Below are 18,037 nucleotides of genomic sequence, written 5' to 3' on the forward strand. Positions count from 1 at the left end.
CCGGAGCGACCTCATTCAGGTGTGTTTGATGATAGCAAGCAACCTGACATATCGACACACACAAGTAAAGACCTAATAAACAGCATGTGCTTTGCTAATTAAAGTGTCTTTATGCTCTGATTACCGACAATTCAAGCGGTAAATCCTGCATGCAACATGGGAGACAGTTGGGGATGTGTCACAGCAGCATAACGAGAAAAAAAACTCCTGCATAGAATCGAATATCCTTCGGGCATCTAAACGCTGTGTAACGTTTAATGTTTGTCAATTCTGTACTGTGACTTGTTAACTTTGGTGAGTTGTTTACATGCGCAAGAGGCAGCTGCGCATGCGGGTCGTTTCACGTCATCAGTCAGTGTAAAAATGGCCAGACTAGATATGTAGCTATCATGTGAAATTGATTCGAAAAACTGGACGCAGACGCGGCCAATTTTTTTGTATCCAAAATATAAATGGAAACTCAGCATTTGGTGTGAGCAGAGTGAATGAATCCAGCCAAGTGTGGGCATCTAGCCTACATATGGAACCTTATTAGGATTGCGCAAGACACATCGGAAAAGATGCCAAACGGCTTGAATGACCCCCGGCGTCTGGTGGCGACTTACCTCTCAAACCTCTGCATGGACAGCGCAAGCGTTTTATTGAGCTCCTCGATGATGCGGCTGGGCGCGTGTAAGCTGCCGTACTGCAGTTGCAGAGGATGGCCGTGGTTCTGGTGGAGAGCGGACAGCGCGGCTAGCTGAGAGGGCAGCAGGGCGCCATGGTGGCCCGGCATCACCTGGGTGGGGCCGCACTTTTGGGACAGAGCGCTGAGGGGGTTGGGTGACGGAGACGGGGACGTGGTGCAGTCCAGTCCCCCCGGAGGCATGCAGATCATGACTTTCTTGGGCGGGAGGGGAGGCGAGTGCTTTGCCCCGGGCATGCAGGGCAACTTCATTGGCTGGCAAGAATCTGGAGAGGAAGGCAAAAGTTCAAATCAGGCCTTTCATTAACACGCTTTGCACTTGTGTTTGAGCAGACAGACACAAACGCAACACATCTTGCGGAGCTCAGACACACAGTGATGGAATTAGGTCAGCCTAATACCACTTTGCGCTGACTGACAGATTGAATATGACGGCCAAGGCTGACCACGGGAGAATTGAATGAGAGTACTACAATATTGTACTTAGGAAGTGGCTCTCAACTCCAGTAGAACAAAGCAAAAACGTATTTCAAGGGCTATGTCAAGGTTCCGGGCAACCCTTTCGCCCCAGAGAATTTCACCATCGAGAAAAAGCGTAATGTTGCTTCGTGTTGGAAAAATATGTCGAGTTGTTCCAAAAATTCACGTGCACATCTGTACCCACGCCCACATCAATCTCTGAAAATATCAAAACGATTCCCAAAATACTTTCGATTTTAAGGACATTTTGCATTTTCCTCATTAAGCAACATTTTAATTAGTTTAATTAATTCACATATGGGCTCTGACTGATTACTGCCATATTCGCTGGTTTTGATTGTTTTAGATTTGAGGCCAAGATTTTTTTCTTTTTTTAAAAAATATAATTAGTAGTAGTCAGTAACCGTCCAGGTATGATATGGGTTCCGTGTTCTCTTTTTTTTTTTTGTGTAACCCTACTTCAATAACTAAGATATCCCCAAAATATCATTTTTTTAAAGCATACCAGTGGTTTAAAACAAAAATGATGAGCTGACCTGTGCTATGGTTTGGGATGCGAGCAAAAGGCTTGGGAGGGAGAGCTGGCGGCTGTTTGTGGTACAGCGGCGGCTTGGCGTGGTTGTCCTGAAGGTCACCTGGGTATGTGACAGACTTCTTGGGGGCTAGGAGCATAGACGACTTAACGGGGGGGTCCTGAGCACAAACTCCGCCGTCCATCGGGGATCGAAAATCACCCGTTGCTGAGCAGAGAGAGGGAAGGAGAAAAAATATATAGATTTTTAGTCAATATTACAATCATAAAAATATCTATTAAAATGACTTTGGTGGCATAATATTACAACTTTATTCTCTAATCAAATGTATTCTGATAAAATCACAAGCTGTTGTACAGTTAGGACCCATTTCTCATGGAATTGTATTTTATTTTATTTTTTTAGAAATATTGTAATATATGGATCAAAAACAAAATGACAACTATTTTTATGATTATTTGCCGACTTTTCCCCATGTTACGATTCAGTGTCATAAAATTGTGACTTTTTTTTCAAGGAATACTGCAACTTTATTCTTTTTTTCTCTGCTCACTCTGCAAAATTGTACAATGAAAGATTGTATCAGTCGATTCCCTGTGTGAGTCTTGAAAAGTGCACTTTAGAGACCGCTGATTAAGGAAGAGATGAACTCCAAAGAACAGCCAGTTGCCGTCGAGCTTTTTTCTTCTTAAAGGAATCATTTGAAAGTGGAAGGGCCGCGCCATTATGATTATGATACGGTACGAGGCAGCTTACCTTTCTCAAAGATCTCCTTTAGCACTCCCCTCTTGATGAGCTCATCTCGACTCTGTCGCACGGACATCTTCCTCTCCAGTGCTGCGTGAGCGGGGGAAGGAAAGAATACGAATTCAATCATGCATTTTTTTTTTCTTATCCTCACTGAGCTGCAGCCTAACGTGACCTTCTCGAAACTTTTGAATGCACACATTTTAATGTTTCAGCAGCTTGATCCGCAACTGTTCAATGCCGGATTACACGGTCGCACTGTCAAATCAAAGCCAAATGGTAAGCAGAGCTGCAAGGGTTCGCGCAGATTATCTGACAGTGCTACTAGCATCCTGGAAACCACATGGGCGAGAGAGGTATTCAGTGTTTGGGGATGTTTTTATTATTTTGGGGGCGGAGGGGGGGGAAGGACAAACCTACATTGCAAATTGTGGATAATGGCTCTCACCGTGCTTCTCTAGAGCCCTAAAGCTTCAGGAATGACTTTGTAACCCTTTCCACACTGATCGATATCAATTATCGGTACTTTATTTCTCATTTGTCGTTTCGCTGGCATTTTATTGCATCGCTTCATTTTGTCAGATATGTTCCATTTCGGCCATTTCTTGACTGAGCAGGTCTAGGGGCTAATCAGGCTTGGGTGTGGACAGTGAAAATGAACTGAAACATGTCAGAAGCCACAATAAATTCAAGATCGACCAATGAGGAAAGTACTTTTTCCACACAGGATCGGGTAGCTTTTAAATAGTTTGTTTCCCTTAAATACATCAAATCACACTTTAAAAACTGCATTTCATGTTTAGTCAAGTTTGTCTTATCTTCCCATTTGTTTGGTGATCTTAAACATCAAAGTGGGACAAGCATGCAAAACAAATGAGAATTTCATAAGGGGGCAAATACTTTTTCATACTGTATTTGGCGAAGTGCTTGCTACCTTCAAGAGGGAAAATAAAAGCTTCATGGAGAGAAAGAGGGGATATGGTTAAAGTAGCCCGTCACGTAAGCACTATTCATCTGCAGTCTGAACGCGGAGGGGAGAACTTCTCCCGCTTTATCATCACTATCTCGTCTTGCTGTGGATTTCAGTTTGCTTAACGCACAATCGGAGGAAATTGAGTTGAACGCCGTTAAAATGCTGAATGGTGTTGTCGAGATATGAGCATCGGGCCTTGATTAAGAGGCGCGATAAAAGCACAAAAAAAACCCAAAAACTACTCCAACGACACTTTAGTGTGCTGCATAATGCACAAAATGGCCTGTAGCTCCCGTGCCCATCTATTTTTAGGCTTCAAAACGTAGAGGCACTTAACATTCTCTGTCAGGAGTGCTTCAGCAAAGATGTTAAGAAATCACATTCTGTGTTTGAAAATCTACCCCGGCATAAAAACCAATTAAGAAAGTGTAATGAGGATGAGCTGCAACACTGTGCACCGTGTGTGCTTCACATATGATCCAGGAGCGCCGGCTAAAATGAATCCTCGCCGTCTTTTCGGAGCATTTGTGACTTCAAAATTAACTCGCCCCATGTCAGCGAGGATTAAAATAGCATCCAAAATGTGGACAATAAAGAAACGAGATTGCTGCAGCTACACTCATTTCGCAATAACAAAGCTCGTATTTTCGTCAAGTTTAAGTTCTTCTTTCACATCAAGCAGGATGGACAGAGTAGAAGTGGGGCAATTCATTATTTGATCCCGTGCTGAATTTATAAGTTGCAATAAAATGATCAGGGCGTTCCAGTGGTTAGCGTGTCGACCTCACAGTGCAGAGGTCGTGGGTTCGATCCTGGCTCTGGCCTTCCTGTTGTTCCTGCATGTTCTCCCCTGTGTGGGTTTTCTCCGGGTTCTCCGGTTTCCTTCCACATTCCAAAAACATGCACGGCAGGCTGATTGAACACTGAATTGTGAGTGTGAGTGGGGATGGTTGTTAGTCTCTTGTGTGCCCTGCGATTGGCTGGCAACCGGTTCACAGGGTGTCCCCCGCCTACTGCCCAATGACAGCTGGGATCGGCTCCAGCACCCCCCGCACCCTTTGCGAGGATGAAGCAGATCGGAAAATGGATGGATGGATAAAATGATCAGTCTCTTTTTATAGTTGCTCTTTGTTGCCAAGGTAACTGTTGGTAACACATCGCACCGTGATGAACTGAAACCCTACATGGGCCACGAGGTGTCTCCCGTAAAGACGGCACAAGTGCAGGCCCGCCTGAACATCTAAACGACTCAAGAGATATACACAAAGAAAATGCTGATCGATTCGAGCTCATGAAGGGAGAATGATCATGAAAAAGGTAACCGAGGGGCCTCGAATGACACCACAGGAACTTTTTCATTATATGATAATTTGATCAATTGTGTAGAATCGGAAAAAAATGAAGACAAACTAGTGAGTGCACTAACTTGGATGCAACCAGCAGATGTGCCGTCAATTCAATCTTGAACAAAGTTGCTTTTGAAAGAAGTACGGTCAGCCATGGGGAATTGAGCTCTATTCCCGCTTAACACAGCAGGTGGTGTTATTGTGCTCACTGCCGTAGAACCAGGCGATTCCACCCGCTTCGCTATCCATTCATTTAACCTTTATTTCCCCACCGGGTCAAGGTCAAAACGTAATCAAATGCCATCACCGGACAGCAGCAAAGCATTCCCAGCACCTGCGGAACACCCCGGTTTATGTTTACCCAAGTATAAACCAGTAGGGGCAGAGTGAGAGAAAGCGGGCTAAAAAGGTCAACACATGACGACTGGTGCTGCCATAAACTCGGGGATTATAGTTCAGTTGCATCCAATATGAAAAGTACACAAAGCTTTACGTGACATAACGGCTAGGCGACAGGATGTGCGCGGTTACGCAACACCATTAAGTCAAAAGCCTTAATGAGGATTCCTGTGTCTTTGAGATTTGACAATCGTGTTTTTTGGCAGACATCCCCATCCCGTTTTATGCGAGCCGGAGCTACTCAGCCCAAAACAGATGCATCGGTAGAGGCTTAAGACTTGGAATTGCAGGCGATTTCATCAGAAAAGTCCAAAGAGCACAAAAAAGACATTCAGTGCAAATAATGACATACTGTAAAACCACTGCAATAGATTGCCTCGAGTCACACGTCATTACAAAATTACTCACACTAGACCATTTGAAAGGTGCGCGATTTCGCCCTCCCCCTCCCATCCTCCCGCTGCGGATTGCTTCTAGTCGTTTTGTTTCTTTCTACTGTGCAAGGTAATTGAATAACTGACGCCTACACTGCCTTTGTGTGACGGTCCCGAAGCCTGCAATGACCTTTTTTTGACCCTGTGGATTATAACCAAGTCCTTTTGATTATGAGAGATGACAGTTATCATCAATAACTGGCAAGGAATGATCGCTTTACAGTGATTGTATGACAAGTCTAGGCTGTGCATACATGCCTTTGTATGACTGCTTTTTTTTTTTTTTTAAACGAAGACAGGTAACAACAATTGGCAAGGAATGCTCATATAACGGTGACTTCGTGGTAAAATGCTGCGCGCACACACACACACACACGCACACACACTATGGAGCGTTTCATGGACTTCGGAGTAATGAATTTTTCAGACTATAAATCGCACCGGACTATAAGTACAGTGGTACCTCTACTCAGGAATGTCTCTTCATACGAAATTTTCAAGTTACGAAACGTCTCAACAGGAAAATATTGCTTCTTGTCACGAAAGAAATTTCAAGATACGAAAGGTAAAAATACAGTATGGGCTGCTAATCGCAGCTCCGAGTTTCCTGATCGCAACATACTTGTAGCTGCTCTACCCTTGGCTATTACTGAGCATCATCATGACATCCCATTGGCTAAGAGGGACCTCTACCGAATGTGTGTGTGTGTGTGTAGATAGATAAATAGTTAGATGTGTGTCTATACAGCGTCCTCGTCATTCGCTCCTCGGGCCATGAGACGTTCCGATAGGTTTACGTAAATGTGAATCGCCCAGAAAAAGTGTTCACCAAGTCGGGCGATTGCTCACGATGCTGATGTTTGCTTTGGACATTTTCGAAGGATTCTTAAAAGCCAACAAAAGCAAACATCCTCGGATCAGTTCTTTACAAAACGCCAGGCAAAAACCACTTCTGAGAGAGAACATGAACACGAGAGAGCAAAAAACGATGAGGACGCAGTGAAAGAGTTAAATGACCATTTTTATTCTTGACTCTAGTTGTTTTTTACATGATGCACAACTCTTATTTATTGTGCAATAATCTAATTGTAAAATGTGTTTGTTACATATTTTCATGCATTAGGAAATATTTATGTCATGATTTTGGTGGGGCTTGGAACGGATTAGGGCCTTTTCATGGAAAACGCGTCTCTACTTACAAAATTTTCTAGTTAAAAATTTCTTCCAGAACCAATTAATATCATAAGTCGAGGTACCACTGCATCATTACGATGGAGAAAAAAATAAGTCACCCTGGATTTTTTTGCAGATATTTTACAAAAACCAAGACCAAGAACAGTAGAGTTTGGACTCGGTCCCAAAATCCCCATTCCCGAATCATGTGTGTGTTCAGAAATACGCTACAAGCGCACACTGCTTCACTCCAACTATTTGGAAACTCAGAGCATTGTTTAAATGTGCCGTTTGATTATTCAGGCAGTAGCAGGAAAGGAAACAGTTCAAGCATGGATTTTCATCGTTGCTCTCATTATTACTAATATGAAAGGTGGCGCTGATCAAGAATAATTAGCAAAGATGTAAAGCCAAAGCCAACTGACGTGCCAAAAACGTCTCAGCGCTAAAGACACGTGCAAGTAGAATGGTGCTAATCAGGAAAAAGCCTTAAAATAAAGTTCTATTTTAGGACGGCCCTGTGTTGAGTTGGAAGGGCCCGAGTAGCCACTCAATCTGCAGCGCGAGATGAAAAGATTAGGCGCTCATCAGAGACTCGGCTCAGGGCATATTAAATCAGACTGGCATATCTGAGCTCTGCCTGTATTGATCTGAGAATGCTTCACTTCCACTGCGAAGTGACCCAGATAGTCGGAACACGTCCTACCAAAGCCCAGAGGCTCAATGCTGATTTATTAATTTATTTTTTTTGTTCCTGAGGCAATCCTGTAAGCTTGAAAAAGAGAGTATTAAAATTTTCATGGGGACTTATCAATGAAGAGCTCGGGCATTAACGGAAAAAACATCAGAGGCTTGGCTAAAACTCAATGAGACTCATACGCTGGGCTTTAAATCTGTATTTGAGCCTTACACACGCGTACATAAAAGCATCGTCATGCATATATCAGATATTCTGAATTAGATGTGATGCATGCAGTTCTAGCCAATGAGTATGTACTGTAGTTCAATCACACCGCGGCAATGAAAAGTTGGGATTAATTATTAGTGGTGGTGGTGGTGGTTCATTATGGTGCCAATACAGAAAGGTTGTACGTTGAAAAGTATAGCTCCACTTTTGGACGTTATGGTCCGCTTGCAGTGGACACAAATGCAGCAGGGTCCCATCAGGTCGAGAAGATGGAGCTATGACGAAAAATGAAGTCTGCTACGATGTCATGAGTATAATTCAGGATTGGCAAAAAAAATTGTAGTAAAATCTCCTTTATATATCAATTGGGAAAACTACCAAAATATTCATTTGAAATATGTTGCCCAGAGGAGTTGTGCCATATCAGCGGGAGTTAAGGTGGATTTAGCTCGACTTGTATTGTGTCTATCCAAATTGGTGGCACAAAAACATGCTAAGAGAGTTTAAAATTAATATCACATTGATGAATATTTTGTGTTCGACATCCTGTTGCACTTGAGCGTAAGAGCGTTGAGAAAGAATCATGATTTCTGATGCAAAGTAGTGCTCGTCATTCGACCTCAATTGCATTAAGACAACTGATCAATTGTCCACCACCGATCAATTCTTAATTGGATATTTATTCATTGCTTACGCCACCCGAGTGCTCAACGTGACAGAACCAAATAAGTAATTTGGACGTTTGTTGAAGAAAAATGTACCTAATCACGTATAGGATCAGAAGTGTGTCATCCGTTTTCCTTCAAATAAGGTCAACGTGGCGATGTTGGCAGCTATCTCAGCGTTGACTGATTGCATGCGGCAAATGTGCCATTTTCCGAAAGCACGCCGATCAATTTGAACGGGGTTCAAAAGGTCCATCCGAGTCAATACTCCTCACTGAATGAGAGCACTCGGGATGACCTTCTCCCAATACCACTGCTTTCTGTTGTGTTTTAAAATATCATTTTGGCCTCAAATCAAAATGCGAATAAAATGCAAATGTACAATTACGGCTGACGTGTGTTCCATGACTCTCAACCCCAAACGGTTCCAAAAATATGGGACACCTTTACGTGAAATGAACAAATGGTGAGATCACAGCCAGAATAGCAATGATGTCATGGCATCATAAAACGTTCCGAGCACTTAATGCCATCCACGCAGACTAGTCTGACATCATCCAACTCCTAAGGGGGCATGGCATATCTGCTTGCTATCCAGGGGGACGGCAAGGTGAGCTGTGAGCTGACGCAGATACTTAACTCATTCAGTACCAGCCAGTTCTGGACCAAGTCTGAAAAGACGTTTAAAAACGTCTTTGGGAGTGAATGAGTTAATTCATCCCCGAGGAAATGTTGTGACCATTCATGGGTTGTGACAATTTGCTTGAATAAAACAAACAGTTTCCTGTTGATTACTGCTCCATTCCAGTGATCTCACTGGCTTAGAGAAAGCGCTTTTCAAGCATTTACACAATTTATGAGAGAAGAGCAGTTTTAAGTTTTGTTCTATACTTTTCAAAACAGTTTCCTGCGTCTCCCTCAATTTGATGCGGCAGTTGAGGACCTGAGCCTCCAAGCCGCATGTGACCCAAACTCACTTCAACGCAACAACGCGTTTGACTCAAAAGGGCACATTGTGTGAAGTGCGCATGCAATCCACTGCTACCGCAAGAACAATAGCAGCCAAGTGGATTAGTTGTCGAACAAAACAGGTGCTAAATAAATGTGAAACAATGAAAAGAGCTTTTTGGTTCCATGGAGCATCTATTGCCTTGTTATGTTGTCCAGTGACACCTGTGAGGAGACGCTGCAATATAGACTGAATGTAAACAATACGATAATACATACAGTTGATACGTTTCGGGACACGTAAAGCTGATCTCTGATTCAAATTTGCTTTTGACCAGTGTTATCTTTGCAACGACGCCTCATTTTAACAATAGCAGCCGTGACAATCCTTTATCAACGACTGCTTAACTTTGTAACACAACGCATCTCAGTCAACCAATCAACAGATGGCAGCATGTCCAATGCCACAAGTAACAAACAATAAAGGGCCTCCTGTCGAGCAATAAATGCTTGTGTGCCGAAAGCCACAAGAGAAATGAAACGTACTGTATGTCTTCAAGCAGACGGCTCGGCTCTAAGACACAATCCGCCTCAAGAAGTAAGATCCACTTGAATTAACACCTCTCCACAAACAGATACTTTTAATTTAATACATTTAATTTAAAGTGCCTAACGTGCGGAAAGCCACAAGAAATAGGCTGCTTAGCATACGTCCAAAAATAGCAGGCTGCGCAATATTCAACGCCATGCCCTAATTCGTCAACAGGAGTGTGTACTTGAATGAAAGCCTGTACCCAAATAGCCGGATCGGTTATGTACCTGAGGACAATTTTCCATCAATCAGCAGACATCATGTCTAACGCCATTCCAGCACAAGCATTTCTGCAAATCAAGTTCTGATCTCAAATAGATGCCTCCTTCCATTAAATCCCTTGTGCACAGAAACCAAAATTAAACAAACTAGTTAGTTTTAATTCTCAGGAAAAAAAAAAAAGTCATTGTAAAATGTAAGTCAACTAAACAATGGACAGAATTTGGTCTACTTTCACCCCAACAAGTCCTCATCTCAAATAGATTCCTTCTTCTCTCCTTCAAGAAAAAAAAATCCGTCTGGAAAAACGCAGAAGTAACAATTCTCGATCCACCACTGAATGAGCAGCGCCATATCAAGCATCCTCTCTCACAAATTATAACATCTAAAAAGGCCTCCGCTCAAATAAATGCCTCCTGTAAATAAACGCTGACAAAACTGTGTCTTGGATCCAAACGTTGTACTTTTGCATGTTCCCAACGCTGCAGAACAGCAACCAAAGACTAAAATAAACACTGAATGTCCTTTATTTCTGTTTCCTTTTTTTTTTTAAATTCATTAGTCCTTTTGAGCACATCTTCAGGGAACTAAGTAAACCAGAACATCCTGTCCTATGGAGACAAGATTCAGCTCTGCCTGTCTCTTGCGTTCCCAACCTGAGAAGATGCAGTCTGACAAAAGAACCTCCTTGCCATCAACGGACTGACAGTCGAAATCGGGGATGCGTCAGCACGGACAAATTACATCCTGGCCACATCCGACACGAGACCAGCTCCTCCGGATGAGAAAGAAATTCAAAAAGGATGCTTGAAAATGCCAAACAATTTGCGTCATCTTCTAACAGCCTCTAGACTGCAACTTAATACATTTTTTAAACGACCCCCCCCCCCCCTTCACCACAGCCAAACAAAAACGATATTTTGACTTCAGATAGCAAAATAAGATAGTCACACTCTTCTGACTGAGCAGAATTGGCTAAAATTACACAAAAAAAATAGCGGGAAACTTTGCTGAGAGCAACACTGAGTCTAAACCCATTAGCCCCCATGGCCCCAGAATTCATATGGTACAGTCCTGTTCGTCTAATCCCAACGTCTTTATCCATTGATAAAAAAGTAGCTAATATAAGCTGCTAATATAAGAACGGATGGCCAAATAACAGAAAGAATTGGTTATGGACATTTTTTTCTTGTTTTTTATCATTTTAGACTGCATGCAAACATTTTACGTTCTCAATGGTTGACAATTTAGCTCGCTGGCAAACGAATAAACAAACAAAAATGACAGTTGCGAAAATGCTCTTATTTTGTCAATTCAGTTACATTAGAATAGTTTCCACAGGCCAACACAAACATAGCACTTCAAAGACCCCCCCACCCACTTTTTAACAATATGGCTGAGTCCTTTGACTGCCTCTCAAGAGTCACCTACTTTGACTTCCCAATATGCTCAAAGCTAGTATTCGGAAACAAGGTACCATTAACTCATTCACTCCCAAAGACGTTTTTAAATGTCTTTTCAGACCTGGTCCAGAATTGGCTGGTACTGAATGAGTTAAGGTGCATCCCAAAACAAGATCATAAAATCACAACTTTTTAACTAAACTCAGACAGGACACAGATCTTCATTTTCCATTTGCATGTTGCTTTATAATTAAGTTAATCTTACTTTTTGCAGAAATTACAAAAATGGTTGGTAGTGGTGATGTGCGCCTGTTCAAAATGAACATGAGATCACGAAACATACCGGCTGAAGTCTGCTTGAACTTGTCGCTCTTCTTCTTCCTCCATTTCCAGGGCTTGAGGAGGCGTCCTAGCGTGGCAAACCTGCTCCGACATCGGATGGGCGGCGTGTGGGCGCCGGAGACTAAGGACTCGGATCGCATCACGGCCAGCCTCTCGACCTCCTCGGCTGCCAGGGAGCAAACGATAGACAAGGGAAGCTTAGATGAGGCTGCAAAGGTGACGCTATCGGTGCCAAAAGAGTGAGCAGTGGATGCGGCACTTAAGCTCACTACAGTCCAAGCAGCATGAATCTGGGCCAAGCCGCCTCCAGAATTCTGAAGTAACAGAGGAGCATGAAAAACAATTCTCCAAAACAGGCTGCATGACGACAAAAAACACCTTCTCTTTGCCCCCCCGCCCCAATTGACAAATTATTATTTTAATATAAAACTCTAACATTAAATTTGGGGGAAACCTGCCATGTTTTTTTCAGATGGTGGTAATTTTTAGACACATCAGTATGTCAGACACACTCCGAACTGCCAAACAGGATATGCTGCAAGTGTTTGAGATAAATCTGCCAAGAAACTCTGAGCAGGCTAAACTGCGCATCGTCAAGAGGAACTCTTGCTGAGCTTCATTCAATATTAAAAAGACGACACCCTTTAAGAGTGCCGTGTTTGGTTACGCATCAAAAACTTGTTTCATTACACCTCTAAGTCACAGCAAAGTTGTCGAATCTGAAGGCCTTAAAGAGTATATATAGTATATATATATTGTTGTTGTCTGTATACTATAGTAAACAGACAACCCACGGTACACTCAAAAACATGATTGAATGTGAAAGCTATGAAATCTTAATTCACGGTCAGGCCCCCTCGTACCTGTCCGACCTTCTACTACCCATACAGTGTTCCCGCACCCTTCGCTCGTCAAATGCAAACCTCGCCATCCCCGTGGCCGAGCACAAAACCTGGGGGATGACCGAGCCTTCTCTGTGGCCATTTCTCAAAACTCACCTGTTCCGAAATGTTTTTAATATCTTTCAATCTGTGTTACTCATTTCTTGATTTTGTTTCTCTTTTCTTGACATTTGGGAGTTTTGAAATGTGTGCATATTTTTGCTTTTGTATATTTTTATCCTGTATTTCTTAATTCTTGCTGTAAAGTGTCTTTGAGTACTGTGTATTGTTAATTCTGGCAGTTTTGTAGAAATGATGAACAAGCACTCCAACTACTGGAGCTCGCATATTGCTGTCTCGTTCGTCACTGAATTATGTCCATCGTTCAGCTAAGCATTAGCAACCGAGATGGCAGAGCACAGAACGCCCAGATGTTCTCATGATGATTATTTGTGCCATATTGCAGTTCATTTACAATAGTACACACGACATCTTTGACACTGGCCTGTCTCTATATGGTTAGATAGTTTGGTCTTCTTATGTGCTAGCATCTAATGAATTTTTTTTTTCTTAGCATTAGCAACCAAGATGGCGGGGACCACCAACACATTTACTCCAATATTGATTTCTTTTAAGCGCAATTGACTGAAGGTCATCTTCCCACTCCCAGCATCATAATTAACCATTATACTTTTAAAAAACGTTTAAAAATGTCGTTCAAATTGGATAATACCATTGGGTGCCCCCTTGCACTCCACACAGCATGAAAAGCAACGCCTACACTTATATAATCCATGTTAGCTTTAATTTAACATTTTCCCATGGAATTCTAACAGAGCGGTAATCTCTATTACCACCACCAACTGGAGTGCTCCGCCACTATTTGGGGATACAGTAATCTCTCGAAGATTACAGGGGTTACGTTCCAAAAAGAACCCGCAAGAAGTGAAACCTGTGAAGTACTCAACTTTCTTTTTTTTACAATTTTTTCGTATAACACAATACTGTATTGAATGAAACCAAATATTATACCCTTTTTCAGGCCTAATTATTTTTAAAAAATAAAGTCTGAATCTTTTCTTCCGAACAATTGACAGTTTCTAGACATATTGTACGGAATGTTTCATCGACATTGTCGGTTTTGTCATGGAGAAATTCTGACAAGCTATACAACGCTGAGGCACAAAGCCTGTTGACATGAGCCGACAGTCCCTTGACCAATCCGCATCAAAAACAACGTGAAACCGTGAATGATGAATCATGTTATCACGAGGGATTACTGTATACCGCCAATAGTGAAAATCTGCTTAAAAGAGTTGTAATGGCTTATAGCCATAAAATGGTGATAAAACAACTTATGTACAACTGAAATTCCTCAACTCACTTCAACATGCTTTCCCGACACCAAGATGCCTCTAGATGGGAATATTGTTTTGTTTTGGCCTGGCCACAAAATCAGCGAATAGGTGAATTTTCAAGCACATAACAGATTCCCACACAGGACCGATTCCCACACAAATATCTGCCAAACGGCTAATTCGTAAAAATGTGAGGGTTTACTGCATACAGGTGATCAGAAAGTACATTTTCCATTCACAGCGATGCTTCGAGGTAAAATGAAATGCTCAAACAAACAAAATGGAAAACGCTGCGTCAACTGTGAACGTGCGCGGCGACCTCTAGCCAAGTGTGAAATGCGTGCCAAGGTCAGCACATCAGTCGACATGATTACCCTCGACAGCGGGCCAGTGGCTCATTGTAATTACGTCAGAGTCGCTCCCGTGGTGTTTGCCAACACAAACGTATCACTTCAGACTCTGAAGTTCAGAGGCACGTCAGCCTGAGGTGTTGTGGGACAAGACAACGTAATGCACGGCGCACGCAGCCCACTACTTGACTGGTCAGCTGCCTCACAGCCAACGGGAGACCAAACCCCAAAGTCACAATACCTGATAAATAACACCACGGTCAATGCTGTCTGAATCCAGGTGTTATTCAAACAGGAAGGAAGTGACAAATTAACAACTATAATTGAGTATGTACAAAATATGTAGCATAATTAAAGAAACGTACATAAAAACACTAATATAAAAAAATGTTTAAACTTACAAATCTTAAAGTATATAATCTAAAAAATAATGAGATGATTGATAAAGACTACACCAAAAGAAAGTTCAAATCTATGATTTAAGAAAATAAAGACCTACTGATGACATGCGCACAATGTACAATTTTGACCATTTTTTACTGTAATGATACTAGACTAAAAAAAATACACATGACAAAATTGCGGTGAAAAAAAATCGACAAAATTCAAAAATATCCTGAAAAGATAATGGGATCTAAAATATGAAAATAAAAACACTTGTACATAATACATTAAAAAAAGTGCTTCCACTCATCCAAATGGAGCAAAAAATGCCACGGTTCTTTTTTGAAAGGTAGGTGGTCCTTTTTGGACGCCTCGCTAAGTCAACAACACCCAACATAATGATAACTATGACATTGTTTTAAAAAAAACAAACGTTCCTTTGCATCAAATGAGGGCTGAGAGATGATGTCATGAGACTCAAGTGGAAATGGCTTGAAGGAGCCTTGTAATCAAAACAAGCTTCTCTATCCATGTCATTATTTCTTTCTTTTTGTATGTGTGTTTTGTTGAATGTAATCCAGTTGCTGCGGGTCAGCATATAACCAAATCGAAAGTTGTAAAGGGTGCACATGCTTTCATGGACTGAACGCGTGTTGCACGGCGATGAAGACGACGTTGGTGATGTGCGTATCCGGTATGGAGGTGCCGCAGGCAGGCAGCAGCACCCCCCCCCCCCCCCCGACCCCCTTTGGGTGCACGCGCGTCGCCGGCCCACTCACCCACCCACTCACTCACCGTCCTGCGTGTCGTTCCCGCGACTGCAGTTGCTGCAAATGTGCTTGATTTCCTTGCCAATATGGCAGTGGATGGCGAAGGGCGTGTTGTTGTTGTTGTTGTAGTGCGCGTCGGTCCCGTGCCGGCCCTTCTTGCCGCCCAGGGTCATGATTTTAGCGAGGCTGAACGCGTTTTTCTTGGGTTTTTCCGCGGCCAGGGCCACGGCCGGGTGGGCGGGCGCCGCGCCGTGCCGGGCGAGCCACCAGGTACCGTGCATGGCGGTGGGCGGGGGCTCCACGCTCGGGTAGTGAGCAGCCCTGAACATTTTCGCTCCGGTCCTGCTTGAAGCAACGTGGAGTGACTGGACGGACGATGCAGAGCTGCAGTCTGCGGTCGTCTTTCGTGGCTAATCCACCATCGGGGAGCAGAGCAGCACGCACGCCCCGATTGGTTGAGCTGTGCGCACCTCTAATAGGCGAGCGCAGGCAGGGGAGTTTATTATGCCTGGTCACGTGACAAACGCGCAAGCGCACGCAGACAGCTGAAGTTGCACAGAGGGCCGCTTGGACGACAATTAGGCCAATCAAAACGGTTGATAATTCATTTCTATTTTATCATTTATTGCAAAGTCACCAGAATGGCTGCTGATCGCAAGCCGTGCCAGGAAAAGTGAAAAACCACGCATTCTTATTACCCCACCAGCCTACAATTCAGTTTAGTTCAGCTACAGTAACACAACTTACAACACTGCAATTATGTGACCAGGACCAATATGGACCCCCCTCAAGGATACTGCTCGTGGAATCATAACAAACCATAGATAAATTGAAACACACACACACACACACACACACACACACACACACAACAAAACTCTGGCCCAGATAAGCATTAAACTGGTTTTTAGTGAGTTAATGACCTCCACACCAAGGTGAACCCAGTTCTCAATCACTGTGTTCTACTAGCAACTGGCCCACATGTGCGCTACTGACCCACTTCTCACACAGCCACACACACCAGACCCATGTGGATACTAATAGATCTTATGTTCATATTTAATATGGATAATAATAGAAAATAATACTTTGATGTTTTAACAGGCAAAACAGCTATCTTTCGCAATGTCTCCACGCACCGCATGCACACAGCAAAGTGAAATGATTCCCAACTAAAGTGGTGCGGCACACTAGTGTGCCGCAACAGATGGTCAATGGTGCAACAGAGAATGATCAAATTTCACTTACATTTCTAAAAAAAATTTAAATTACATGCGCGCACATTCATTCATGCCAAGTAACTCATAACACAGACTGACTAAAGTTTAGTCACTAAACAGCCAGCCCTATCCTCAGTAAACAGCAGCCAAATCAACAGTCATTCACTGACTCCGACAGATCAGGCGCCACCTATTAGCGCCACGCACATTACAATCACAAATACTTCAGTGTCGAAAGTAGGGATGGTAACCCCAACTTGACAAAATGCTTGTATTGGTATGATGCTTAAAAAAGTTGTTAAAATGTTTCCAACATATCCTAAAGTAAAATAAAGTAAAACTACTCAAGCCATACTGTCAGTTTCCAGTGTTTTAAAGGTATTCTGGCTGTAAATACAGGAATTGTATTTGGAATTTGTATTTATGGTAGTATCTCCTTAAGAAATATTACTCGGGCATGTGATTTATATTTAATTACTTGTAATGCCAAAATTGTACTGATCAGTGATGCTTTGCTTTGTCCCAGTCAGTGTCATTTCTGGTTCTTTGTTTCTCATCATGCGGTATGTTTACATGCACTGTAGCTGATGTCCAAGTTATGGAATTGGGCGAAGGTTTGACTAGCTAAATTTGATCAAAAGGGGTCATCCGCAATTAAGCAACAGAGCCACTGACACTGCAATGCCTCACTTATTTATGAACAGCAAAAGGGACAACAGACATGAATGTAATGCAGGCAGAGTAACAAACAAGCGCCCTGGGGGCAGACTCATTCAAATCGAAGCCCAGAGAAGCAGTTTTGGGAGCTTGATCAGCACTTCAAATAGCTCAGCCTCAAATGAGAGGCACATTAAACATTCCCGAGAGGCCTTGGTGTTACTTCATCAGCAGTTAGCGCAATTGTGGGTAATTGTTAACGCAGGTATCAACATTGGGAGAGATTAGACACTGGTCATGTTTCTAGCAAAATGAAGAAAAGCGTCATGATAACCTTAAACTGAAAACGTGTCTGTCCAGATATTTCGAATTCCTCTCACATTCCTAAAACAGAGTTCATTAAAGTCTACATTGTCTATAGATGTGAAGGTGAATGGCACTGTGAGTACTTGCTTGACTCGACTGCGATTGGCTGCAGGATGTACCCCACGACTCGCCCAAAATCAGCTGCTATGGTCTCCAACCCACCCGTAACGCTCATGAAGACAAGTGCAATAGAAAATGTTTGGCC

At 42.7% G+C, this 18,037-nt stretch overlaps 1 protein-coding gene across 2 annotated transcripts in view; it reads right to left on the minus strand.

The window, feature by feature from the left end:
* The window catches only part of LOC147194438 (phosphatase and actin regulator 1-like), a 43,753-nt gene that overhangs the window by 16,263 nt on the left and 9,453 nt on the right, over nucleotides 1–18,037 (minus strand). The window contains exons 1-5 of one of the 2 annotated variants that reach the window (XM_086128530.1): nucleotides 15,615–16,065; nucleotides 11,848–12,012; nucleotides 2,455–2,535; nucleotides 1,702–1,905; nucleotides 606–951 (exon numbers count right to left, since the gene is read on the minus strand). In XM_086128530.1, the coding sequence (XP_085984656.1) occupies nucleotides 606–951; nucleotides 1,702–1,905; nucleotides 2,455–2,535; nucleotides 11,848–12,012; nucleotides 15,615–15,918 (1,100 nt within the window). In that variant the 5' untranslated portion in view covers nucleotides 15,919–16,065. Of the gene's footprint in view, nucleotides 1–605; nucleotides 952–1,701; nucleotides 1,906–2,454; nucleotides 2,536–11,847; nucleotides 12,013–15,614; nucleotides 16,066–18,037 lie in introns of those variants that run through there. The other variant, XM_086128531.1, reaches the window with a different exon arrangement.

Source organism: Hippocampus guttulatus, chromosome 14 (assembly GCF_054856545.1).
Source record: "Hippocampus guttulatus isolate MCC_2025c chromosome 14, RoL_Hgut_1.0, whole genome shotgun sequence".
NCBI classification, from domain to species: Eukaryota; Metazoa; Chordata; class Actinopteri; order Syngnathiformes; family Syngnathidae; genus Hippocampus; species Hippocampus guttulatus.